The following is a 27,149-nucleotide window of genomic DNA, read 5'->3' on the forward strand; positions in this document are numbered from 1 at the left end:
CCGGTAGGCTAACTGCTACTCTCTTGCATTGGCAAATCATGACATTTGAGATTAATACAGTGAAAAACAAAACTTGAAGATATTGCTGGTACAACAACAATTTATTGTTATTTATTAACAATATAAATGTATTTAAACAAGTCGTGTGTGTGTGTGTGTGCTTGTGTGCAAACGGAACTCCTCCAAGTCTGCAAGTCCAAAAATACATTTAGGCTAGGAGTTTATGGTGAGTTTACTACATTTTATTTTATTAAATGCATTTATGGTGAGATTATTATATTTTCATGTCAATCTGTGTTCGTTTTGACCAAGAACCATGCGCTGTCACTTTAATTCAGCGCGTGCAGCACAGCAAAAATAGACTCAGAAACGATTGCAGCATCCGCGTGCAGAGTGAAAGCTTTAAGTTACCTGTTAACATGGGTGCGAAAAAAAAAAAACGCACTTCAAACGCACTGTAAACGGACTACGGAGTATATGTGAAACGGGCGTGACTGACGCTTATATATTATATACGCTGACATATGTATGCTTATTAATCTTCGAGGCATTTAGCTGTGAGTGAGGTCTCCCACACTGCTTAATCCATTGTCGGCATCTTTCCGCTTGAGTCTTGGGTTTTGGAAAGGCGAAAAAAAATGACCCCTCCCTCTAAACTTTTGGGGTAACTAGTGTCAGACTTGCAGGTGCCATAGGCGCATCGTTTCACCATGTGCTGAAATCGCAATGTTTGACGGAGGTCCTTCTCCTTAGTTACAGTTGCTGAGCTAGGATTGGACGAGGGGCGTTCGAGGGCGGGGTTTTGCAAACGGTCAATACCGCCGCCACAACCAATCAGACGGGGCTCATGCTTATAGGAGTATCCTGATGGAGTAGACTCATTTAGACCGAAATAATCATTTGGTTTAAGCCAGGTTTCAGTAAGGCAAAGTACATCGATGCTATTATCTGTGACTATTTCATTTACAATAACTGCCTTAGGTGTGAGTGATCTAATGTTTAAAAGACCTAGCTTTAGAATTTTTTTTTGTTTACTAATAGCAACATTTTCTGTTTTAATAACAATTAGATTTTTCCTAGATCCTGCAGTAGATTTATTATTTGATCGCACTAAACGAGGAATAGACACAATTTCTATGCAATGTTCTACACTAGTATTTATATCAGTTAATTTGGTGCAGCAGAGACTATGATTTGGACTTTTGGTTACTAGTCAAAAGGTATTTAACATTTTGGAGATGTTATCTGACAGAAGATCCGCTCCGAATCTGCTTGGGTGTAAGCCATCAGCACGGAAAAGCCTAGTTAATTAAACATAATGAGTCCATGGTGAAACATAATACAGGGAGAGAGTGCCCTCCAGTGGCTCACACGGGCACTCCACATGACATCAAGTCAGTGTGATAACACTTAACATTTAAATTGTTTTTATGTCTGCTAGTAGATTTCATTACAATACTTTAGTTTCTCAAAACAAAACTAATCTAAGGAATCTGAAAGTGGGATAATTATATTACACCACCTTAGAAAAACTAACAAACAATCAGAAGAGGAACAGTAGGCTAGATACAAAAAACAGCAGATAATATATATTTCCTTATATTAATTATAGTTATTTATAATTATTTAGAATAAAGAATATTTGTAGTATAGCAAACAAATATTAGTATGGTGTAAGGTATAGGCTATTTATATTTTGCAGCTAGCTTGGCTTTGTTTTGTTGGCCATTTTATCATTAAAATAAAAATATATATGTTTCTTTGTTTAAATGAGGAGGAGAAATTGAAAATGATTCCTTCATGTGCTGATATGAGATGTGTTTTGTCTTATAACAGGATGGCCATGCGTGTGGTTTTGTTTCTAACACTTACTGGGATGTGTGTCGCTGATTCCACAGGTATATGTTTAGAATAATACTAGTAAAAAGGCCTGGATTTAAAAATCATCAAAAAAGGTAATCGTTGTGTATACTATCATTACATATTAATCAGATTAATTTAATAACATTCTAGGCTGAAATATGGTAATTGAAAATCTATGGTTTATTTATTTATGAAGACTCTTTACTTGTGATAGAATTTGTTTTTGTATCTAATAATGTCTGTATAACTGTTATTATTTTACTAACAGTAATGGACACACCATCGTGCCCTTGTGTTTCAAATTAGTATTCTTCATTAATTTGAATGTTGTCAGTAACACACAGGCCTATGTAATTTTCTTACTGAACATTTGGTAACCTATAAGGGATAATGTACATCATCAAGACAGTTATCTCAAAATAACCCATGGCTACATGACTACATGACACAAAATATTGTTTAAATATTTTATTAGCTCACTTGTAATAAATGCAAATCTTCCATGAAATAGAAAGAAAAGAAAAGCTATTGTTAATTATTTTATGTTGAACAGGGAATCTTGCTCTTGGAGCCGCAGTTGTTCAGTCTTCCACAATCTATGGAGGAGAAGCTAAAAGGGCTGTCGATGGCAACATGGATTCAAATTGGTATAATGCTGCATGCACTCATACTAATGCGGAAAGAGACCCCTGGTGGAGAGTTGACTTGGGGCAAGTCTACAAGGTAAACAGGGTTAACATCCTTAATCGTGGAGATGCTGTTCCAGAGAGGATAAATGGTGCTCAGATCCGTATCGGCAACAGCCTGGAAAATAATGGCAACAATAATGAGCTGTAAGTATTGTCTCTCTCTTAATACTTACACAAATAGTTAGAAAATTATTAAATAAGATAATATTACTTTGAATAAATCCTTTTAATATAAAAACTTGCTTTTGACAGAAGTATATTTAATAGGGCTGGACGATTAATCGCAATTTCCATGTAATCGCACATAAATCGAGTTGGCTTATCGCGATTTTAAAAACGGAAAGGCTGCAATTATTATTATTATTATTTTAATGTGCAGCTTGTCGATGATGAACGGTTCTGTAAACGCTGCTCCATCTGAAAGCACTGCGAGTTTGAGTCACTTATAACGGGCATTTGAAAAAACAACACGAGTCAAACAGCTTTCCAAACATGAGAAGCATTTATGAACCTCTTGACCAACAAAAAAACTATATTTAATAACACGCTTTTACTTGCTTCATAAACTCACTTCATAACGACAGTTGAGCTCCTCCTTCTGTGAGATGATGAGCTTCTTACACAGAATAAGGCAGTCGTGTGTTTATTAGTCATGTTTAATCAAAGCGTTTCAATCTTCTGTTTATTCAGATACAGTGATGATGTCCGATAGGGAATGATGTGTGTTATCATACTTCTGCGGTAGGGCATTTTTGTCGTGTGTGTGTGTGTGTGTGTGTGTGTGTGTGTGTGTGTGTGTGTGTGTGATACACCCTCTGGTGTTCAGAGTGATATATGTTGTGTGTGTGAGAGACGCCCTCTTATGAGGCGCCACGTAGGATTTAAATCAAACTTCGCTTATCAATACATACATAACACACGTGCATATACCTATAAATTACTTGCATATACATGTATACTATTGGATGTTCAAAATACATATATCAAATACACATGCACACTAATATGAAATCCATACCAATACATATTATGTTAGTCATGAATGCATATACACTTGTGAATAACTTGCATATACATATAAACTTGACGCACGCATACACCTATAAATACTCGCACATACATATAAACTTCCATGCATATACACCTATAAATACTCGCACATACATATAAACTTCCATGCATATACACCTATAAACACTCGCATATACATATAAACTTCCATGCATATAAACCTATAAACACTCGCATATACATATAAACTTCCATGCATATACACCTATAAACACTCGCATATACATATAAACTTCCATGCATATACACCTATAAACACTCGCACATACATATAAACTTCCATGCATATACACCTATAAACACTAGCATATACATATAAACTTCCATGCATATAAACCTATAAACACTCGCATATACATATAAACTTCCATGCATATACACCTATAAACACTCGCATATACATATAAACTTCCATGCATATACACCTATAAACACTTGCACATACATATAAACTTCCATGCATATACACCTATAAACACTCGCACATACATATAAACTTCCATGCATATAAACCTATAAACACTCGCATATACATATAAACTTCCATGCATATACACCTATAAACACTTGCACATACATATAAACTTCCATGCATATACACCTATAAACACTCGCATATACATATAAACTTCCATGCATATACACCTATAAACACTCGCACATACATATAAACTTCCATGCATATACACCTATAAACACTCGCACATACATATAAACTTCCATGCATATACACCTATAAACACTCGCATATAAACTCGATGCGCGCATACACATCCATAAAACACTCGCGCATACATATAAAATAAAATGTGGATGCATGCTTTGTGTATATATGTATATGCGAGTGATTTCATATGTGGATGTGTGAACTTTTCAGTGTAAAAGTTAGTCATTTGTGCGTACACGGAATTAACCTGCCTTTTTGATAGTTTGTTTGCCAATTTGAAATGAAATAAGCATAAACGAGAAAACGGCCCCTTTATTCGTTTTTTTCGTAAAAAAAAAAAAAAAAAAGCCTAAAGCCTCTTACGTTGTTGATTTATATTTCAAACAAGAATTCGACATTTGCTCGCAATGTTTTTCTTACAAAAAACCTCATCATTTTGCAGGACAATTGTCTATTACAGTATACAACACAGATAGAAGGGTGGCAATAATTCTGTGGTGATATACAACACGCTTTAAGAAAAGTTTATTTCCATCACAATGTAAAGTGTTTTTAGATATTAGCTTACATATAGATGACATATACCAAAGATTTTACATATAAACTGGGTCAGCATACTGTTAATTACAGTTAGTACCACGGGAAGTAGGGGTGCTGATGTGACCCCTGGAGTGGAGCCCATGAAGAAATATGGTTGGGGATAAAAGTTCACACAAACAAAACCAAAAACCTGTGGTGTTTAGCCTATAGGCATACATATTACGAGTGTTTGTTTTTATTTATGCAGTATTATAAAATACCCATATTATAACAAATAAATATATTTGGAAATTGCCCTTTAAAACGAAGGCTCAGTTTGTGGTTCACAATTATTTGATTAAAAACAACAAAAACAATAAAACAAAGACAAAGTCACTTATATTAAACACTTTTTTATTGATTTTTTTGTTAACAGAAGTTATCTTGCACCTTTAATTGCCTTCGCTATCGTCCTGTCAATCATCTGTCTCATCCTCGCGGGTCGCGGATATGATTACAGTTTCAGTAAAACTGTATTTCACCATCATCGGTACCCACCCTCAGCCGATTGGCATTACGTATTTGCAATCACCATCCCGTTTCAAAACGGAGCGTCTAAAAGAAAAGTTCTGACTGCTGACTGAACATTGGTCATGGTCAGTGAGCCTCTCCCGCTCGGCGCTGTCAAGCGCAGCTTCACCACACAGATTTAACTCCGGAAAAACACACAGAAAAACGAATTTTGAAGTAATTTATTCGTTTTTTGCCTGTGAACTAAAAAACGAAAAATCAAGCCGAAATCTCTTTTTTTTTCGTTTTTTTTTTTTTTTTTTTTTTTTTTTTTTTTTACGAAAAAACGAATAAAGGGGCCGTTTTCTCGTTTATGCTTATTTCATTTCAAATTGGAAAACAAACTATCAAAATGACACAAATGACTTTTACACTGAAATGCCTTCCGGTTACACTGAAATGCCTTCCTTTTACACTGAAATGCCTTCCGTTTGCACTGAAAAGTTCACGCACATGCACATATGAAATCACTCGCATATACATATATACACAAAGCACACATCCACGTTATGTATGCGCGAGTGTTTTATGGATGTGTATGCGCGCATCGAGTTTATATCTATGTGCGAGTGTTTATAGGTGTATATGCATGGAAGTTTATATGTATGTGCGAGTGTTTATAGGTGTATATGCATGGAAGTTTATATGTATATGCTAGTGTTTATAGGTGTATATGCATGGAAGTTTATATGTATGTGCGAGTGTTTATAGGTGTATATGCATGGAAGTTTATATGTATATGCGAGTTGTGGCGAGCACGACGAGGTCGAGGGCCGTGGGAGGACGGCGCGAGGCCGGTGGCGCGATTGATAATGAGCGACACGTGCGCGACGCACCGGTCTCGCATCTCTCACGGAGGAGCGGAAGCATAAAGGAGGAGCGACGACAGTGAAGAGCGAGAGAGGAACAGGCCTGTGTTTTATTTGATGTTCTGTGTTGCCAGCAGTCGTCCGTGAGGGGCTGCTGGCTTTTACTTTCATTTTGTATTTGTTTATTTATTTATTAAAAATGTTGAATATTCGCCGGTTCCCGCCTCCTTCTTCCCATAACATCTAAACCCCGTTACATTGGTGCCGAAACCCGGGAAGAAGGAGTGACACGCTGTCGGAGAGCCCTCGCTGCTGGGGGGGATCGCGGTGCTGAGGAGGTCGGGCAGCACGAGGGAGCGACGGCCGCCGATTGCTGCCCGAGGCGATGGTGCTGGAGCGATGGAAGATCTGGTGGGACGGAGAGCTCGACACCGTGCTCCTGGATCGAGGAGGGGTGGCTGCCGTCCAAGAGGGAGCGGAGGAGTCGCTCCCGTTCGCCGTGGGCCGGAGCCTGTTGCCGTCGGCCATGATGGGGGCGGAGCAGGGAACGGGAAACTCGCTGCCGGCTGCCCTCGACAGGAGGAGTCACCGCCGGCCGCCAGGAGGCGTAAGAGCGTCGAGCCGTCCCCCAACGAATGTCCAGTACCATCGCATGGCACCGCGAGTGACTCTCAGCCGCTTGAGGACCGAGCGGCAGTGTGTCCGGGAACCGGATCAAGAATTTTTTTTTTTTTTTTTTTTCCTCTCTCCCCTCTCTCGTCTCTGTCGCTCCTCGTGCTTCCGTCTCCTTTTCCCTCACCTCGTCTATCCATACCTCCAGCCCAGGTACCGCAGCCGCCGTGATCGGTCCCCCCGGGGAGGGGGGGAGGGGGAGTAAGCGCAGTCTCGTGGGTGCCCCCCGGCCTGCGAGGGGCGATGGGGGTATGTGGCGAGCACGACGAGGTCGAGGGCCGTGGGAGGACGGCGCGAGGCCGGTGGCGCGATTGATAATGAGCGACACGTGCGCGACGCACCGGTCTCGCATCTCTCACGGAGGAGCGGAAGCATAAAGGAGGAGCGACGACAGTGAAGAGCGAGAGAGGACAGGCCTGATTTTTAGTTCATGTTTTGTTTCTGTTTGTGTTGCCAGCAGTCGTCCGTGAGGGGCTGCTGGCTTTTACTTTTATTTTTGTATTTGTGTATTTTATTATTAAATATTGTTGAATGTCCGCCGGTTCCCGCCTCCTTCTTCCCATAACATCTAAACCCCGTTACATGAGTATTTATAGGTGTATTGATACTTTGCACGTGACGTCACAAGTACTGGCTGGCGGGCAAGATCGTCGTTGGAGAACGACGATCTTGCCCGCCAGCCAGTAAACCCAGTAAACTAATCAAGGGTCGCCAGTTTTACTATACAAAAGTTGGTGTTTTGAGGAGTATTACGACATGCCAGATAGTTGTTGTGCAATTGGATGCACTATCCGCAGATGAGATAAGCAACCTTCACAGTATACACACCCGTCTGTGCAAATTACCATCAAAGGTAATTTCAACATTTGTTTGAATACAATGGGTGTATGATCATGTAATTAATCGTGTCTTTAAGTTACTGTAGTTTTGTCAATCAACACCACCAGTATTCACCAGCTGATTCGGCGAGTCAGCTGTTTGTCTTATGAGTCTAAGCTAGGCTAACTGTACTTTCACACCATTTGTTGAATGAAAATGAATGATTTCCGGGCACTTTGACGCTCTCGCCGGTGGCGGTGTGAACGCACAGTAACAGCTGTCGTCTTTTGTTAACAATAACAGAAGTGTGTGATAGGTTGTTTTGAGGTTTGCGATATCAGTGATTTTCAATGAGAACCAGAGATGACCCAACAGTATAGCTAGATTATTTACGGAGGAATTATTACTGCTCGATTATCTTAAAAAAACTAGTCTGCTTTACACAATTTAGCTGCCTTGGAGTTAATCCTAGTCCATAGTTATGCAGCTAGCTCGCTAACATACTTGATATCTACTAGAAAGACCTGGAGCTACAGGACTCAACGTTGAAAATACCCGTTTGTTGCCCTTCCAGGTATCCGTGGTAGTGACGTGATTGCAAAGTATCAATATGCATGGAAGTTTATATGTATGTGCGAGTATTTATAGGTGTATGCGTGCGTCAAGTTTATATGTATATGCAAGTTATTCACAAGTGTATATGCATTCATGACTAACATAATATGTATTGGTATGGATTTCATATTAGTGTGCATGTGTATTTGATATATGTATTTTGAACATCCAATAGTATACATGTATATGCGAGTAATTTATAGGTGTATATGCACGTGTGTTATGTATGTATTGATAAGCGAAGTTCTGGTGTTCAGAGTGATATATGTTGTGTGTGTGTGTGAGACGTTTAATGAGACTTTTAATAAGAACAAAACACAATTTACAAATAAGAGTACATATAACCATACATGCCAGGGGCAGAGAAGAAAGAATAAAGAAAAAAAGAAATATAGTACACTGCTCAAAAAAATTAAATGAACACTTTGAAAACACATCAGATCTCAATGGGGAAAAATATCATGCTGGATATCTATACTAATATGGACTGGGTAATGTGTTATGAACGAAAGGATGCCACATCGTTTGATGGAAATGAAAATGATCAACCTACAGAGGATTGAATTCAAAGACACCCTGGAAATCTAAGAGAAAAAATGATGCAGCAGGCTTGTCAATTTTGCTGAAATTTCATTGCAGCAACTCAAAATGGTACTCAGTAGTTTGTATGGCCCCCACATGCTTGTATGCATGCCTGACAACGTCGGGGCATGCTCCTAATGAGACGACGGATGGTGTCCTGGGGTATTTCCTCCCAGATCTGGACCAGCGCATCACTGAGCTCCTGGACAGTCTGAGGTGCAACCAGGTGATGTCAGATGGACCGAAACACAATGTCCCAGAGGTGTTCTATTGGATGTAGGTCAGGTGAGTGTGGTGGCCCTTCAATGGTATCATTCCTTCATCCTCCAGGAACTGCCTGCATGCTCTCGCCACATGAGGCCGGGCATTGTTGTGCACCAGGAGGAACCCAGGAGGAACCCACTGCACCAGCATAGGGTCTGACAATGGATCCAAGGATTTCATCCCGATACCTAATGGCAGTCAGGGTGCCATTGTCTAGCCTGCAGAGGTCTGTGCGTCCCTCCATGGATATGCCTCCCCAGATCATCACTGACCCACCACCAAACCGGTCATGCTAAACGATGTTACAGGCAGCATAACATTCTCCACGGCTTCTCCAGACCCTTTCCTGTCTGTCACGTGCTCAGGGTGAACCTGCTCTCATTTGTGAAAACCACAGGGCACCAGTGGCGGACCTGCCAATTCTGGTGTTCAATGGGAAATGCCAATCGAGCTCCCTGGTGCTGGGCAGTGAGCACAGGGCCCACTAGAGGACGTCGGGCCCTCAGGCCTCCCTCATGAAGTCTGTTTCTGATTGTTTGGTCAGAGACATTCACACCAGTGGCCTGCTGGAGGTCATTTTGTAGGGCTCTGGCAGTGCTCATCATGTTCATCCTCGCACAAAGGAGCAGATACTGGTCCTGCTGATGGGTTAAGGACCTTCTCCGGCCCTGTCCAGCTCTCCTAAAGTAGCTGTCTGTCTTCCTGGAATCTCCTCCATGCTCTTGAGACTGTGCTGGGAGACACAGCAAACCTTCTGGCAATGGCACGTATTGATGAGCCATCCTGAAGGAGCTGGACTGCCTGTGCAACCTCTGTAGGGTCCAGGTATCGCCTCATGCTACCAGTAGTGACACTGACCCTAGCCAAATGCAAAACTGGTGAAAAACAGTCCAAAAAGATGAGTAGGGAAAAAATGTCAGTGGCCTCCACCTGTAAAACCATTCCTGTTTTGGGGGTTGTCTCACTGTTGCCCATCTAGTGCACCTGCTGTTAATGTCATTAACACTAAAGCAGCTGAAACTGATTACCAACCCCCTCTGTTACTTAACTGACCAGGGGCCGTATTCACAAAGAATTTTAAGGCTAAAAGTAGCTCCTAACTGGCGAATTTAGGAGCAACTCCTAAAAATAATGGGCGTGTCACTCCTAACTTTAGGACTCCTAATTTTTTTCACTAAGAGTAATTCACGAAGCATTGTAGCCCTAAAAGTAGCACCTAAGTCTGGAACAGCTTAAAAGAAGTCAAGAGGACTCCTAACTCACTAAGACCTTCACAAACCACTTTTTGTGGCATTTCACGTTGCGATGTTTTGAAATGCGTATGCGGCGGCTACAGGAGCTTCCAATCGCGAGGGAACAATTTTGCATTGTAGGCATAACTAGGGATGCAATAACGCCACCAACAACAACCAAAACTAGGCTACTCATTGCATGTAAACCAATTGTAACGTATCATTGTGAATCAAATTAAAATGTTCTTCTCTTTGCAAACATAGGCAGAGGCATATAGTGACAGATTAATTCAATAATGTTGCAAAGATATTGCATCAATCCATATGTTTCATTAGGCTACTAGGCTATTTGTTTTGCCTTACTCTTTATTCAAAGGCTATTTATTCAGTTATTCATCATCTTCCGTCCTTCGCACTACTTGTGTAGCGCACGCATTCTCAGACCTGTCACCTGTCACTCATCATCGTAGGGGAGGTGTTTGAATCATTCCCGCGTTACAATCATCAGCCAATCAAAGTGGTCACTTCAGTCAAGCTCGTGCATGAGTGATGATGTCATCCATAGCAACGAAGACTCACTCTTAGTTTAGGAGTTGTCATTTTTCTTTAATAAGAGTAGGTCTGAAAGGCGTTGTGAATAACTTTTAAGAGAAAACTCCTAGCTAAAATCTTTTAGTGCGATTTAGGAGTACTCCTAGTGGTAAGATAAAATGCTTTGTGAATACGGCCCCAGATCAATATCCCAGGAGTTTAACTGACTTGATGCTATTCTCTGATTAAAAAGTGTTCCCTTTATTTTTTTGAGCAGTGTATTTAGTATTTATAGAAATATAGTAAATAGCCTATTTGTATATAGTTTCTAAATATATTTTAGCATCAATTTTAAAATGTTCAAAATTTGGTATCTTTCCATTCCATTTGACCTTATGAATATAGTAACGGGAAATTATAACAATTAAATCAAATATAAACAAAAGATTTTTATCACCTTCAAATGAAAAACATTTTAACATAACATCAATTTCTTCAAAGATAACAAGAGTCACAACTTTTCTTTGCAAATAATTATTAAGTTCTTTCCAGAACATTTGCGTCTTGGGACACTCCCAAAATAAATGCTTAATAGTCTCAGGGGAAATTTTACAAAAAGCACAAATATCTTCTATGTTCACTTTAAAACGCTGCACCACAAGTGACTTAACTGGGTAAATTCAATGGAAATTTTTTTAAGAGAACTTTTTTACTTTGTTTGTAATGCAATACTTATGAGGTGTCATCCAAACTTTACTCCAATCAATATGTTTCTTAAATAAAGAATTCCAGTGAGTAGTAACAGCAAGTATACATTTAGATTGAAGAAGGGACCGCAAAAAATATTATTACATCCAGAACTTATGAAATCCTTACCCTGCAACTTAATACATGAAGTAAATTATTCTACTGTTATTTGTATAGAATAATTATGACCTTCTAATAATCTCAAAATTTCCTTGGGAATTGCATGTACAACCAAAAGATATTGGACAGGATCAACTGAAAAGTTATAAACATTAACAAACTCATTATTATTGTATAAAACACCATCATTTTTGATCAACTGTTTAACCCAAATGATTCCCTTTTTAAAACAATTTTCAAAAAAAAAAATGATTTGTTTCTAACCCTTATACATCTGTTATTCCAGATGGTACATTTATGGGGGGAAAAATTATGACTATACATAAGAGTCCATGAAAGTAATGCTTGTTTATGGAAACTTGCAAGTTTAACGGGTATTTTGTTAACATCATAATCACATTTTAGTATAAATTCTATACCACCTACTTTTTGAAATATATAATTAGGTACTGTATACCATATACTTTGCTTATATTTTAAATAATTTTGAAGCCATTTTATTTTAAATATCATATTAGAGGTCTTAAAATCCAAAGCATTCAATCCTCCTTCAACTTTTGATCTACAAATATTTTCTTTTTTAATATAATGTGATTTGTTCTTCCAAATAAATTTAAAGAGTTTAGTGTCTATTATTTTAATTAATGAGGGGGGTACCTCTAACACTTGAGCATTATAAACCAACCTGGACAAACCTTCAGCTTTAACTAATAACACACGACCAGTTAAAGAGATATCTCTCATCAGCCAAGAATTCAGTTTCTTTTCAAATGATTGAATGATAGGAGTAAAGTTTAACTCATTTCTGACTTCCTTATTTTTTGATATCTTAATACCTAAATATTTGACAACTTCTTTCACGGGAATATTGCATATTGTGGTAAAATCACATGAACCTAGAGCCATCAGCTCACATTTATTAATATTCAGGGAAAGACCAGATACAGATGAAAATGACTGCAAACACTTTATTGCTTTTCCAACTTCAGTATAATCTCTTAAGAAAAGAGTAGTGTCATCAGCTAATTGTGTGCATTTAATTTCTGTCTTCTATTTTGATACCACGAAAACTGTCTTTCTTAATATGAATGGCCACAATTTGTGTAACCAACAAAAAAAGCAATGGACTAATAGGACAGCCCTGTCGAATACCCCTTTTAATTGCGAATCTATGAGAAGTTCCATATGCCAATTTTACAGAGCTATTAATTTTATTAAATAGGGTTCTAATTACTTTTTGAAATTTGTCCCCAAAACCAAAAAATTTAAGAGCTTTAAAAATAAAGTCATGTTCAATTGTATTGAAGGCCTTGTAAAAATCGACAAACAGAATAAAACTATTTTCATTAATAATTTCATTATAATCTATAAGATCTAGTACAAGTCTAATATTATTACAAATATGTCTACCTTTTATAAAACCTGACTGCCCCTCATCAATAATAAATTCTAATCCTAACTTTAACCTTTCTGCGAATATGAAAGCAATAATTTTACTATCATTATTAATTAGTGTAATAGGTCGCCAGTTATCTGACAATAGGTCTTTATCAGGCTTTGGAATTAAAGATATTAGACCTTGTGTCATGGAGGGTGGCAAAGCCTCCTGATCAATAGATTCTTTAAAGACCATTAACAAAAATTCAACTAGATCGTCTTGAAATGTTTTAAAAAATTCAGCAGTTAAGCCATCATTACCGGGGGACTTGTTTAATTTAAGTTTTTTTTATAGCTGTTCTTATCTCTAAAATGGATACTTCCTTATCACAAAGAGCTTTAAAATCTTCTTCAATACAAGCTATATTTTGTTTAAGGGGCTTTAAAAAATCATCTATTTTGTCTACAGAATATGCATTGCTGGAATATAATTTACCATAAAAATCGGATACGTATTTTGAAATAATAATAGGGTCCTGTGTTTCATGGCCATTAATATTAAGCTTTCTAATAGATGTATACTCTCCATTCCTTTTCTCCAAATTATAAAAGTATCTGGAATTAGTTTCCCCTTCCTCCAACCAACATCTTCGTGATCTAACAAATGATCCTTTTGCCTTGATTATATATAATTTATCTAACTCAGCCTGCAGATTCATTAACAAATTAGAATTCCCATCACTGTCATTATTAGTAATGTTACAAATAGCTCTAATAATTTCCTCTTCCTTTAATCTATTAGACTTTGCAACTTCTTTGCCTTTATCAATTGCACAAATTCTAATCTGAAACTTCATGGGCTCACAATTTTTACAGTATAAATTTGTTTGCTTAGCTTTATTCCAATATGTTTGTATTATTTTCTTAATTTCATGTCAAAAACTATCAATTTCTAATAATCTATTATTAAACTTCCAATAAGTCTTAGAGCTTTTATATGATGTTTCGTTATTCATTTTAATGAGAAGATAAATCATTTTGTGATCAGACAATATTGATGGTTCAATAGATACACTGTTTGTATTTTGTTCTAATGAACTAGAAATGAACCAAAAATCGATTCTTGACTGTTTAGATTTATCCCTATTACTCCATGTGTATTCTTACAAATGTGGGTATTTATATCTCCATATATCAATTACCCCTACATTTTCACAAAATATTGATAGCTCTGAATCACTTGTAGGTGGTTTAATTGGAATAGGAATTCTATCCATCTTAACATCTGGGACAATATTGAAGTCCCCACCTAGAATAATTTCAATATCATGAAATCTTTTCCTTATTTTGTTAATCTCATTTTCAATATCAGAGAACAAATCAACATTATATTTTTTAATATTTGAGGCATATACAGTACCTAATAAAAACATTTTACCATCAATGGATACCGTTAGAATTATCCATCTACCTCCATTGTAGACTTTGCTATTAACAATTTTACCTTTAAATGAACCTTTTAAAATTGCAACTCCTGCTGAGCGATTACTTCCAAAAGAATGCCAAATTTCGCTGCCCCACTGAGACTTCCAAAAATTCACATCTGAAGAACAAGCATGAGTTTCTTGTAAAAAATAAAAATCTACACTAAATCTCTTGCAATACAAAAAAACAGCCTTTTGTTTAGTTAAATCTCGAATACCCCTAACATTAAAAGAACAAAAAGATAACGACATGAACTTTTAATGAACACAATTACAGAAGAAAGAAAGAAAAACTCTTAAGAGCTAAGGTATATGTAACTCAAAGGGTGCAAATTCCTTATTCGTTTATAATTTAACCTGGGAAATTATTTTGTATTTTACTTAAATTTTTTTTTTTTTTCTTCTTCCTCACTCCCCCTCGACCATTCTCATTCACTTCACAAATCCTCAATTGAATTATTAGGTTAGAGACCATCAGAACCAAACCTTTATTTGGGGAAAATTTCAACGCCATCATCAAAGGCTCTACTCCCCACAATATGCTTTGCGACCTTTCTCTCTGGCATCTTTCACCATGGGCCACAGGAGCTTTCGTCTCTCCACGTCCAACGCCGTCAAGTCTGCTGTAAACCGTAACCGCCGTGCTTGAAGGAATTCACAGTTCTTCGCTCTTTTCCAGAGTAGATCCCGAGTAGACCTGTTCGTGAACTGAATTATCGACGCTCTTGTACTTCTTCCTTGTTCTTTCCGACCCAGTCTATGAACAATGTCCACATCAACCTGGCATCTCTCCTTTAACTCTGGAGCAACTGAGCCGCAAATTCCAGTCATCTGATGCTTGAGATTTTCACCCGCTTTCTCGGGAACACCGTGGAGCCTCAAATTCCATCTTCTCCGATATCTTTCTGCTTCATTAACTTTTCGTTCAAGCTCAGCAACTTTCTGCTCGTGCGATTTAGTGAATTCTTTCACCACTTTCATTTCGTCTTTCAAGTCTTTAACTTCATTCAGCGCGAAGTCAATTGACTTTTTCAAAGTTCCGATGCTGAGCGTATTTTCCCGAATCAGATTCTCCAGGTGCCCCGAACTCTCATTAATTTTCTTGGATAAGAGAGTTACAATATTCTCTTGCATCTCAAGAAGCGACGGTTCGTCTTTCTTTTTTTTGGAGCGAGGTTTTTCTGGCATGTCAAACTCATCTGGCATATGCTGAATATCTTTCTCGACGGAGTACAAGTGATCTGCCATCTCAATGTCACTGCTTATCCCTGCTTCTTGACTTTTCTTTGTCTCCACCGATATCGATGCTTTAGAAGCAGTCTTCTCTTTTCGTTTAATGGCACCACCAGAGCTGTTGACAGTACTCGGCTTCATTTCGTGAGGGGATATCGATATCCAACAACTGAGGGGGAACGATTCCAAAATCTATCGTCTATAATAATCCAACGTAAAATACATGCAGCATAGCTATAAAATGGTGTTAATGTATTTCTCCCTTCACGACTATTTGGGAAAAAAACACCCCAAGGCTTTCGCAGCTAAAAAATAACATCCACCATGGCCGCCATCTTGCCGCGCCCCCCCTCTGGTGTTCAGAGTGATATATGTTGTGTGTGTGAGACGCCCTCTGGTGTTCAGAGTGATATATGTTGTGTGTGTGAGACGCCCTCTGGTGTTCAGAGTGATATATGTTGTGTGTGTGAGACGCCCTCAGGTGTTCAGAGTGATATATGTTGTGTGTGTGAGACGCCCTCTGGTGTTCAGAGTGATATATGTTGTGTGTGTGAGACGCCCTCAGGTGTTCAGAGTGATATATGTTGTGTGTGTGAGACGCCCTCTGGTGTTCAGAGTGATATATGTTGTGTGTGTGTGAGACGCCCTCTGGTGTTCAGAGTGATATATGTTGTGTGTGTGAGACGCCCTCTGGTGTTCAGAGTGATATATGTTGTGTGTGTGAGACGCCCTCTGGTGTTCAGAGTGATATATGCTGTGTGTGTGAGACGCCCTCAGGTGTTCAGAGTGATATATGTTGTGTGTGTGTGAGACACCCTCTGGTGTTCAGAGTGATATATGTCAGGTGTGTGAGAGACTGCCTCAGGTGTTCAGAGTGATATATGTTGTGTGTGTGTGAGACGCCCTCAGTTGTTCAGAGTGATATATGTTGTGTGTGTGTGAGACGCCCTCTGGTGTTCAGAGTGATATATGTCAGGTGTGTGAGAGACGCCCTCTGGTGTTCAGAGTGATATATGTTGTGTGTGTGAGACACCCTCTGGTGTTCAGAGTGATATATGTTGTGTGTGTGTGAGACGCCCTCAGGTGTTCAGAGTGATATATGTTGTGTGTGTGTGTGAGACGCCCTCTGGTGTTCAGAGTGATATATGTTGTGTGTGTGTGAGAGACGCCTTCAGGTGTTTACTACTGATCAGCTGCTGCACTGACAAACTGAGCATAAAATAATCGCAGCTTTTGCCAAATAGTGTGCGGCTTCAGTGCGATTAATTGTGCAGCCCTAATATTTAACATGTTTCATGCAGTTTTGATTCGCCCCTCTCTATTTCTCTGTGTGTCTTCACAGAGCTGCAACTGTTGTGTCCATCCCAGCTGGAGTCATAAAAACATTTGATTTTAAGCATATTAAGGGGCGATATGTCAACATTGTTATACCTGGGAGCTATGGATATCTCACTCTGTGTGAAGTCCAGGTGTTTGGAGGTATAATATAAGTATTGGTAGAGGTATAATGATATAATTTGTTTATGTTCTTATTAATGTGTGTATAACTGTTATTTTTTCCTTAACAGAAAAGCACACACCAACATGTGTTCCAAGTGAGTGTTCTTCATTACTTTGAATGTTGTCAGTAACACATAATATAACATAATATTCTTACTTAATGTATTCTTACATATAATATTCTTACTGAACATTTGATAACCAATAAGGGATAATGTGCATCATCACAGTTTTTATCGCAAAGTAAACCCTGAAAGGTTGATCAGGACCCCGTCTATTACATGACTACTAACCACAAATAAATAATTTTGGACACAAAATATTCATTTGAATTGAAATATTATATTAGCACATTTTATAATAAATGCAAAGCTTCCATGAAGAAAAATATTCCTAGCAAACCAAACAAACAAGTTCAAACAAGGCAAGGCAAGGCAAGTTTATTTGTATAGCACATTTCATACACTATGGCAATTCAAAGTGCTTTACATAGAAAGGAATACAAAATAATCACAAAATGAGAGCAAGAAAAATTAAAACAGTTATTAAAAAGGCTATGGCAATTTGAAGTGCTTTGCATAGAAAATAAAAACAAAATAAAAGCACGGGAAATTAAAACAGTTACAAAAGGAAATGAATCAGAAATAAAATACAGTGTAATCGGTCGGACGCACAGAGGCACAGTGCTCATTCAGTAAATGCATAGCTAAACAGAAGTGTTTTGAGTCTGGATTTGAAAGTGATTACTGTAGGAGCACATCTGATCTCCTCTGGATGCTGGTTCCAGCATAGTAGCTAAAAGCGGACTCGCCATGCTTTGAGTGAACCCTTGGTATTTCTAGCTGATATGATCCTAATGATCTGAGTGATCTGTTGGGTTTATATTCAGTGAGCATATCTGCAATGTATTGAGGTCCTAGGCCATTGAATGATTTATATACCAGTAATAATACTTTAAAATCAATCCTAAATGTAACTGGGAGCCAGTGTAAAGACCTGAGGACTGGTGTGATATGTTCATATTTTCTGGTTCTGCTCTGCGTTCTGTATGAGCTGCAACTGTCTTATGGTCTTTTTGGGAAGGCCAGTGAGGAGTCCATTACAATAATCCACCCTGCTGGTGATGAAAGCATGCACACGTTTCTCTAAGTCTTGACTGGAAACAAAGCATCTAATTCTTGCAATATTTTTCAGATAATAGTATGCTGATTTAGTTATTGCTTTGACATGACTACTGAAACTAAGGTCTGACTCCAGAATCACACCATGATTCCTGACTGAATTTTTAGTTGTTAGACCCCTAGAGTGAAGGTATGCGTTCACCTTGAGAACCTCATCTTTGTTTCCAAACGCAATGACTTCAGTTTTGTCTTTGTTTAACTGAAGAAAGATTTGGCACATCCAACTGTTGACTTCATCGATGCATTGGTACAGGGAGTCAATGGGGCTGTAATCGTTAGGCGATAGGGCTAAGTAGAGCTGTGTGTCGTCTGCATAGCTGTGGTAAGAGATTTGGTTCTTTTTCATTATTTGGCTCATTGGGAGCATATACAGGTTGAACAGGAGTGGCGCAAGAATTGAGCCTTGAGGGACTCCGCATGTCATGGATGTCCACTCAGACTTATGGTCTCCTATACTCACATAATAACCTCTCCCTCCTAAGTATGATCTAAACCATTTTAGGACTATCCCAGAAAGCCCCACCCAGTTTTCCAGCCTGTCAAGAAGTATGTTATGATCGACAGTGTCAAATGCAGCACTGAGGTCGAGTAGTACCAGCACTGATAATTTGCCTCTATCAGTATTTAAGCGAATATCGTTAATTATATTTATGAGCGCTGTCTCTGTGCTGTGGTGCGGTCGGAAACCAGACTAGTATCCATTCAAGCTTAAGAATTTGTTCAGCTGATTGAAGACAAATTTTTCAATGATCTTGCCTATGAAAGGAAGATTTGAGATCGGTCTATAGTTGCTTAATATGGTCTTATCCAGATTGCTCTTTTTCAGGAGGGGCTTGACAACTGCAGTTTTCAGGGAGTTTGGAAAACTCCCAGAGAGAAGTGAGGCATTTACCACTTCTAGGAGATCCGCTTCTAAGCTGTTTAACACACTTTTGAAAAAAGATGTGGGAAGTGTGTCAAGAGCGCAGGTTGATGTTTTAAGGTGCTGTACGGTTTCTTCCAAAATTTTGCCATCAATTTCTTCGAAATCAGACATAGTGACTACTTCCTCAGGTTCTGGCCTGATCTGTCTGACCCCAGCACAACTCAAGGATGTGCTGATCACCTTTCTGATATTATTGATTTTCTCAGAGAAGTGTCACGGCAGACTAAAAACAAAAGGTGTGAGGACTCAAATGCTGGAGAAAATAAGAATTTATTAATGAAAACACAAAACAAACCCACGAGGGGGAAAACAGAACTAAGTAAATACAAAAACAACAACAGACTAAGAAAACTCTGGAAAATCTCGGGGAACAGGAAACAAAAGACAATGTACCGACACAGACTGCAAACAAGAGGGAACTAATAAAGGGAAACTAATCAGGAGGGAACAGGTGGATGAACTCAAACAATAATCAGATAACAAGGGGGAGGGATCAGACAATAACACGAGCACATGGCCCAAAACAACAAAACACCCATGTGCAGCACAAGACAGGACAGGCATGTGACATTACCCCCTCCCTACGGAGCGGCTACCAGACGCTCCATCAGACCATGGCGGGACGGGAGGGACAGCCCAGGGTGGGATGGGAGGGACAGCCCAGGGCGGGACGGGAGGGACAGCCCAGGGCGGGACGGGAGGGACAGACCAGGGCGGGACAGACCAGGGCGGGACGGGCCAGGACGGAGCAGACAGTCCATCGGGCGATCTGGGCGGAGACGACCCTTCAGGTGGCCAGGGTGGAGCAGGTAGTCCATCGGGCGGCCAGGGCGGAGACTTGCCCTCGAGCGACCACGGCGAAGATGACCCATCAGGAGGCCACGGCGAAGATGACCCATCAGGAGGCCACGGCGGAGACTCTCCCTCGGGCGGCCAGGGCGGAGACTCTCCCTCGGGCGGCCAGGGCGGAGACGACCCCTCGGGCGGCCAGGGCGGAGACGACCCCTCGGGCGGCCAGGGCGGAGACGACCCCTCGGGCGGCCAGGGCGGAGACGACCCCTCGGGCGGCCAGGGCGGAGACGACCCCTCGGGCGGCCAGGGCGGAGACGACGACGACGACCCCTCGGGCGGCCAGGGCGGAGACGACCCCTCGGGCGGCCAGGGCGGAGACGACCCCTCGGGCGGCCAGGGCGGTGGAACAGACAACACCGGCTCAGGAACTGGAACAGACGACACCGGCTCAGGAACTGGAACAGACGACACCGGCTCAGGAACTGGAACAGACGACACCGGCTCAGGAACTGGAACAGACGACACCGGCTCAGGAACAGACACCAACGGCTCGGGTTCAGGAACAGACACAGGCTCAGGAACAGACACAGACACCGGCTCAGGAACCGGCTCAGGTTCAGGAACAGACACCACCGGCTCAGGCTCAGGAGCAGACACCACCGGCTCAGGAACAGACACCACCGGCTCAGGCTCAGGAACAGACACCACCGGCTCAGGCTCAGGAACAGACACCACCGGCTCAGGCTCAGGAACAGACACAGGCTCAACGGCGGCCATCTTGTCAGGGGACACAGGCTCGGCAGGCGTGACGTGAACAGACTCGGCGGCGGCCATCTTGTTCGAAGACACAGGTTCGGTGTCGGCCATCTTGTCCGAAGACACAGGCTCAGGAACAGTCTCTGGCTGGGCAGACGTGACGTGAACAGTCTCTGGCTGGGCAGACGTGACGTGAACCGTCTCTGGCTGGGCAGACGTGACGTGAACCGTCTCTGGCTGGGCAGACGTGACGTGAACCGTCTCTGGCTGGGCAGACGTGACGTGAACCGTCTCTGGCTGGGCAGATGTGACGTGAACCGTCTCTGGCTGGGCAGACGTGACGGATCGCTGGGGTGGCGCAGGCAGTGCGAGCAGCTCGGGCGGGGCCGGTAGGGCGAGCAGCTTGGGCGGGGCCGGCAGGGCGAGCAGCTTGGGCGGGGCCGGCAGGGCGAGCAGCTCGGGCGGGGCTGGCAAGGCAGGGTACCAGGGCGACGCGTCAGGGATGGCAGTCACCTCCGGGATGGCCTCCGGGTTAGGAGCCGCCGGACAGGTCATTGAGGAGGCCTTTCTCTTCCTCCTCCGTCCCCGGACCACCGGAACTGGGACCACCGGAACTGGGACCACCGGAACTGGGACCACCGGACTCGGGACCACCGGACTCGGGACCACCGGACCCGGGACCACCGGAACTGGGTCCACCGGAACTGGGACCACCGGACTCGGGACCACTGGACTCGGGACCACCGGAACTGGGTCCACCGGAACTGGGTCCACCGGAATAGCCACGGAGGGGTTCTTCCTTCTCCTCCTCCGTTTCGGAACCACTGGAACTGGGACCACCGGAACTGGGTTCACCGGAACTGGGATCACCGGAACAGGAGCCACCGGAACAGAGACCACTCCCCTGGCGATCCTCTCCTGATGGCGAATGTAATCCTCCACCATCGCCTCAAAACTGACGTGATCAAAAGCTCTACAGATCAGCCAGTCCATCGGTTCATCCAGCGCATAATTAAACAGATCCCTGCAAGCCTCCTCGCCCAGGTTCAGCCCTTCAGCAGCGCGACGGAACCTCTGCCCGAACTCCCTCACCTCCATCCCCTGCTGACGGAGGGAGACCAACTCCTGAAATCTGAGAATCCGCTCCCATTGCGGACAGGAGACTGGTTCCGCCTCTCTTCTCCGCTGAGTCCTCATCTTGGTCGGTACATTCTGTCACGGCAGACTAAAAACAAAAGATGTGAGGACTCAAATGCTGGAGAAAATAAGAATTTATTAATGAAAACACAAAACAAACCCACGAGGGGGAAAACAGAACTAAGTAAATACAAAAACAACAACAGACTAAGAAAACTCTGGAAAATCTCGGGGAACAGGAAACAAAAGACAATGTACCGACACAGACTGCAAACAAGAGGGAACTAATAAAGGGAAACTAATCAGGAGGGAACAGGTGGATGAACTCAAACAATAATCAGATAACAAGGGGGAGGGATCAGACAATAACACGAGCACATGGCCCAAAACAACAAAACACCCATGTGCAGCACAAGACAGGACAGGCATGTGACAAGAAGAAAGAAGCAAACTCACTGCACTTGCTGTCTGAGAGCATTTCACTGGGAATCTGGCTTGGAGGGTTTGTCAGTCTATCTACAGTAGCAAAAAGAGTGTGTGTGTTGTTTAAATTACTGTTTATAATATTCGAGAAGAAAGTCTGTCTAGCGTTGCCTAGTTCCATATTGAAAGCATGAAGGCTGTCTTTGTAGATGTTATAATGGACTACAAGTTTTGTCTTCTGCCACATGTGCTCAGCTTTTCTGCATTGTCTTTTCATATTTTGCACTGTTGTTGAGTTTCTCCAAGGTGCTTTTAGTCTGCCACTCTTCTTCCTGATTTTCACAGGAGCAATATCATCAATTACACTTTTAACTTTGAGTTAAAAGAATCAGGGAGAAGATCAACAGAGTCTGCAGATATGCTTGGTGTTAAGGATATAGCCTTTATAAATAGTACACTAGTGTTCTCATTTAAGCATCTCTTCTTGACAGACACCGATCTAGCGTCAATGGCAGGAGAGATCAATATATCAAAGAAAATACAGAAATGATCAGACAGTGCTACATCCTTAATAACAATCAGTGAAATGTTTAGACCCTTACTGATAAGTAAATCTATAGTGTGTCCACGATTGTGTGTAGGTCCATGTACATGCTGAGTCAGATAAAAAGTTTTTAAAACACTTTTGATTTCTTTTGTCATATTTGTTTCTGCATTATCGATGTGGATGTTAAAATCTCCAGCAATGGCAAAACAGTCAAACTCTGAGGTAATTGTTGATAACAGTTCTGTAAAATCCTCAGCAAAGGCTGGAGAGTATTTTGGAGGCATGTAAATAATAAGTAAAATGCGTGGAGCACCTTTTAACACAATACCCAGATATTCGAAAGACGGATAATTCCCAAATGATATTTGCTTACATTGATAGATATATTTAAAAAGAGCAGCTAGACCCCCACCTCTCCTAACAGTTCTGCAGACACTCATAAAAGTAAAGTTAGGAGGGGCTGCTTCATTGAGGACTGTTGCACTGCAGCTCTCCTCTAGCCAGGTTTCACTTAGAAGCATAAAATCCAGGTTGTTTGTGGTTAAGTCGTTGACTAGAAGTGATTTATTTTTAAGTGAGCGGATATTTAAAAGTGCTAACTTAACAGACTTACTTTTTGTCCCCAAAGCAATCTTAGTTTGACGTGTAATAGGCACCAGATTAGTTGGGTTTGCTGTACGGCTATTGAAGGCCTTAGACTTTCTAGCATGTAATAAAACAGCAATAGAGAAAGATACAGGAACACTGGGTTCCCGCTTGTTCTGTAAACATTTGAGAAAGTTACTGTTATCAAAGCGGGGACCCGACACATATCACTGAGAGCTGGTATCAGTTGTTTTTGGTTGACCTCGAGCCGATGGAGGAGGGTGTGGGCTCTGGTGTTGTGGCAGAGGCCGAAGAGCTCTCACAGGAGGAGGGGGAGGGCGAGCTGGGCCCGCAGGCTTTGGTGGTTGTGGGGCCTGCTGTTTTCTGGTTGATATCTGGGGGCTTGAAGCAAAAGAGTGGGATAGTTTGGTTCCAGCATACACCAGTTCTTCCATTTTCTCTGAGAAGCACAGAAGTGGAGATGCTGGAGAGATCATTCTTCCCCACATGAATGATGAGTCGATTTGCAGTCTTATGTTTCATCGAATGTTCTGAAGTTCCCTGTTTATATCAGAAGTTGTTGCTTGTGGAAGGCAGCACGTAGTTGTATCCCTGCTGCTAATGTTTCTGATTATGGAGTCCCCCACTATCAGAGTCCTGGGCTCGGCTGCGCTCTGAGCTGAGTGCCGCTGTCTGCTCGACCTTGAGCGCCAGTTAGTATCAGTGTTAGCTACTGGCCCATTCAGTCTGTGTTCGATCACATTCATCACGTTTGGGGATTCCTCATTTACATTCATTAATACTTCAAATCTGTTCTCAAGATGTATAGGCGGTGGTAGCAGACCAGTGTTTGCAATCCCTGTCAGAGCTGTATCTGGGGTAGAGGATGCTACTGCTGCAATATGTGATGCTTGTGACAATCTGATGTCTCAAGTGCCTTTGGGTCTCGCTCCCTGTTTGTGCCATCGATTTGTAAGTCGATCGGCTTGCTTCTCTACACTCAGTATGGCCTGTCGAGGAGCACTAGTTTCATGGGACTCACCGGCTATATGCTGAGGGTGTCCATGAAGAAGCTCTGTTGTGTGCTCCGTCTGGTTTGGTGGTCCCGTAAGTAACTTTGTTTCAAGAACTGCAATCCTTTGTAAAAGTCTGTGGCAGTAGGTGCAGCAAGTAGATTCTTGAACCAGAAGAGGCATTTTCTCTATTATCCTTTTGAATGTAGGCAGTTGTGTTTCCCTTCCCTGGAATGTAAGCTTTCAGTGGGAGGCTGGTCGGATAGAAAGAATTCAGCTTTTTTGTAGTATTCCAAACTTTGTCGTTTGAGCACTGTGCTGAAGTTAAAATTAGGTGATAAAAGGAGATAAAATATAAAAGGAGATAAAACATAAAAATATAAAAGCGATAGAGCAAAGCGCGGAGCAGTAAGCAGGAGCGTCCGAACAGTAGCAGAGCAGGAAGTCCTCAACAAGACAAACAATTAAGGGATAATGTACACTCATGTACACCAAATAAATAATTACATGGACATATTGATTTGTGATGAAACCATTTTAAATTCCTACCTGTTTATTATCTTAGAATCCATTACAGTGTAAAAAAAAACAATTATTCTGGCAACAAGATGAACACTTCAGTCTTAACCCTCTGGGGTCTGGGGTGTTTTTGGGGTCCTTGAGATGTTCTGACATGCCCTGACATTTGTGCTTTTTTCAGTTGCTTATAAACATATCAATGGCAAAAAAAAATTACACTCTATTTAGCACAAACAGGACTACCATGATATGTGAGCCACATGTATGTACATGTTTTCATTTTTGAGAGAATAATGTTTATGCATGGTTATTGAAAAAACTAAAAATGAAAGTTTCTGAAATAAGGCCACAAAACACATACTAAATATATGTCAATAAGACTTTTGACTAATGGATATCGTCGCCTAGTGTTTTTTCTTCAAAATGATGTGAAAATCATCCTGCCTAATCATTCACATAAAACGATACATTGATTTAAGTTTTGCAAAACACTTTTAGTTTGGAAAGGCAATATGCGGATAGGGCGTAAACGATCATGCATATTTAGTAGTTCACACCTGATGAGACAATGCCCCTGCATACTTAATGAGCCATTCATTCAGGTGTGTCACCTATAGCTAACTTAAATATACAAGCTTCATAAAAATGATCATTCTAGAAGAAAATTTCAAATGGCATTTAGAGGCTTTTGCATCTGAACTCTTCATACACACACACACACACATATATATATATATTAGGGGTGGAGCCGAACCAGAATACGGTATTCGGAAAGGCACAAATAATGTGTTTTTTACGAATACTTATTTCGAACAAATACTTTTAAAATATTTGTATTCGGGAACAAGAAAAACTTTATATCAAAAAGCTGCGTTTCCTCATGAGACATGGCGACCGGCGGTGCTGCTGACGCTGATGAAATATTTTGGATTAGGCTAATGTCACGTTGTCATATAGCCGTTCACATAGCGCGCTTTTTGCGCGTGCAGATTTCAAATGTAGGTGCGCGGCAAGCGCGCTCGTTTTTCCAGGCGCGACTATGTCCACGGTTGCATAGCAACGACAGAAGCCACGAGAGAGGAGAAAGCGGTGCGAACTGCGCTCTTCATGATGACGAGAAAGTATCAGCAAAGAATTAATTGATTTCTATCCCTTGCATTAGCTTTAGATATATTTATGGAGATGAGAAATTAAATTAAAAGCCGTCATTATGTCATTAATATCAGTCCGTCCATCAGAAAAGCAGTTCTAGGCTTATTATTGGCTGGATAACTCTTAGCAGGTTTAAAAAGGCCTATTAAAATTAAATATGAATGCTGTTTTGGATTAAATAAAAGTACAGTCAAGTCAAATAAAAACACGTTTTATCTCCTGTATAGTTTGGTAACACTACAATAAGATACCATTCATTAACATTACTTAATGCGTTATCTTACATCAACACACTGAGTGAACAACATATTTTTACAACATTAATTAATGTTTGTGAATGTTATTTAATACAAACACTTGATTGGTCATGTTTGTTCACTTCATTCATTGTGCATTAAATAATGTTAACATAAATAATGTTAACTTTTGATTTTAAAAATGTAAAAAAAAAAAAAAATTAACCCCAAGGAGAATAATTGTGACAGTAGGCTATATAACTATTTTTTATTGTTAGGTCATTTTATCTAATGTTATCTAACAAATGGAATCTTATTGTAAAGTGTTTTTAATACTACAGTTTCCATCTTTGTAACCATGATATACACTTTAATATATGTAAATTTAATCTAAATTAAGCTTTGGTACCGAGAACTGTGGATTTTCACTGGTATTGGTACCGAATACTGAAATTTTGGTACTGTGACAACACTAGTAGCTCTGTTAGCTCGGTAATTTAGACAATAGGCTGTTGACAG

At 40.8% G+C, this 27,149-nt stretch overlaps 2 protein-coding genes across 5 annotated transcripts in view; both read left to right on the forward strand.

Annotated features, from left to right (window-relative positions):
* Window positions 1-27,149, forward strand: part of LOC307162669 (fucolectin-1-like) — a 380,376-nt gene that overhangs the window by 192,685 nt on the left and 160,542 nt on the right. The gene's annotated exons all lie outside the window — the stretch shown is intronic.
* Window positions 1-27,149, forward strand: part of LOC307162665 (uncharacterized protein) — a 50,905-nt gene that overhangs the window by 14,906 nt on the left and 8,850 nt on the right. For 2 of the 4 annotated variants that reach the window (XM_079878151.1, XM_079878152.1), the window contains exons 3-6: window positions 1,837-1,898; window positions 2,417-2,696; window positions 17,207-17,343; window positions 17,433-17,459. In XM_079878151.1, coding sequence (XP_079734277.1) covers window positions 1,837-1,898; window positions 2,417-2,696; window positions 17,207-17,343; window positions 17,433-17,459 — 506 coding nt within the window. The remainder of the gene's footprint in view (window positions 1-1,836; window positions 1,899-2,416; window positions 2,697-17,206; window positions 17,344-17,432; window positions 17,460-27,149) is intronic. The other 2 variants (XM_079878153.1, XM_079878154.1) reach the window with 1 other exon arrangement.

Source organism: Squalius cephalus (genome assembly GCF_949319135.1).
Source record: "Squalius cephalus genome assembly, chromosome: 8".
NCBI lineage: Eukaryota > Metazoa > Chordata > Actinopteri > Cypriniformes > Leuciscidae > Squalius > Squalius cephalus.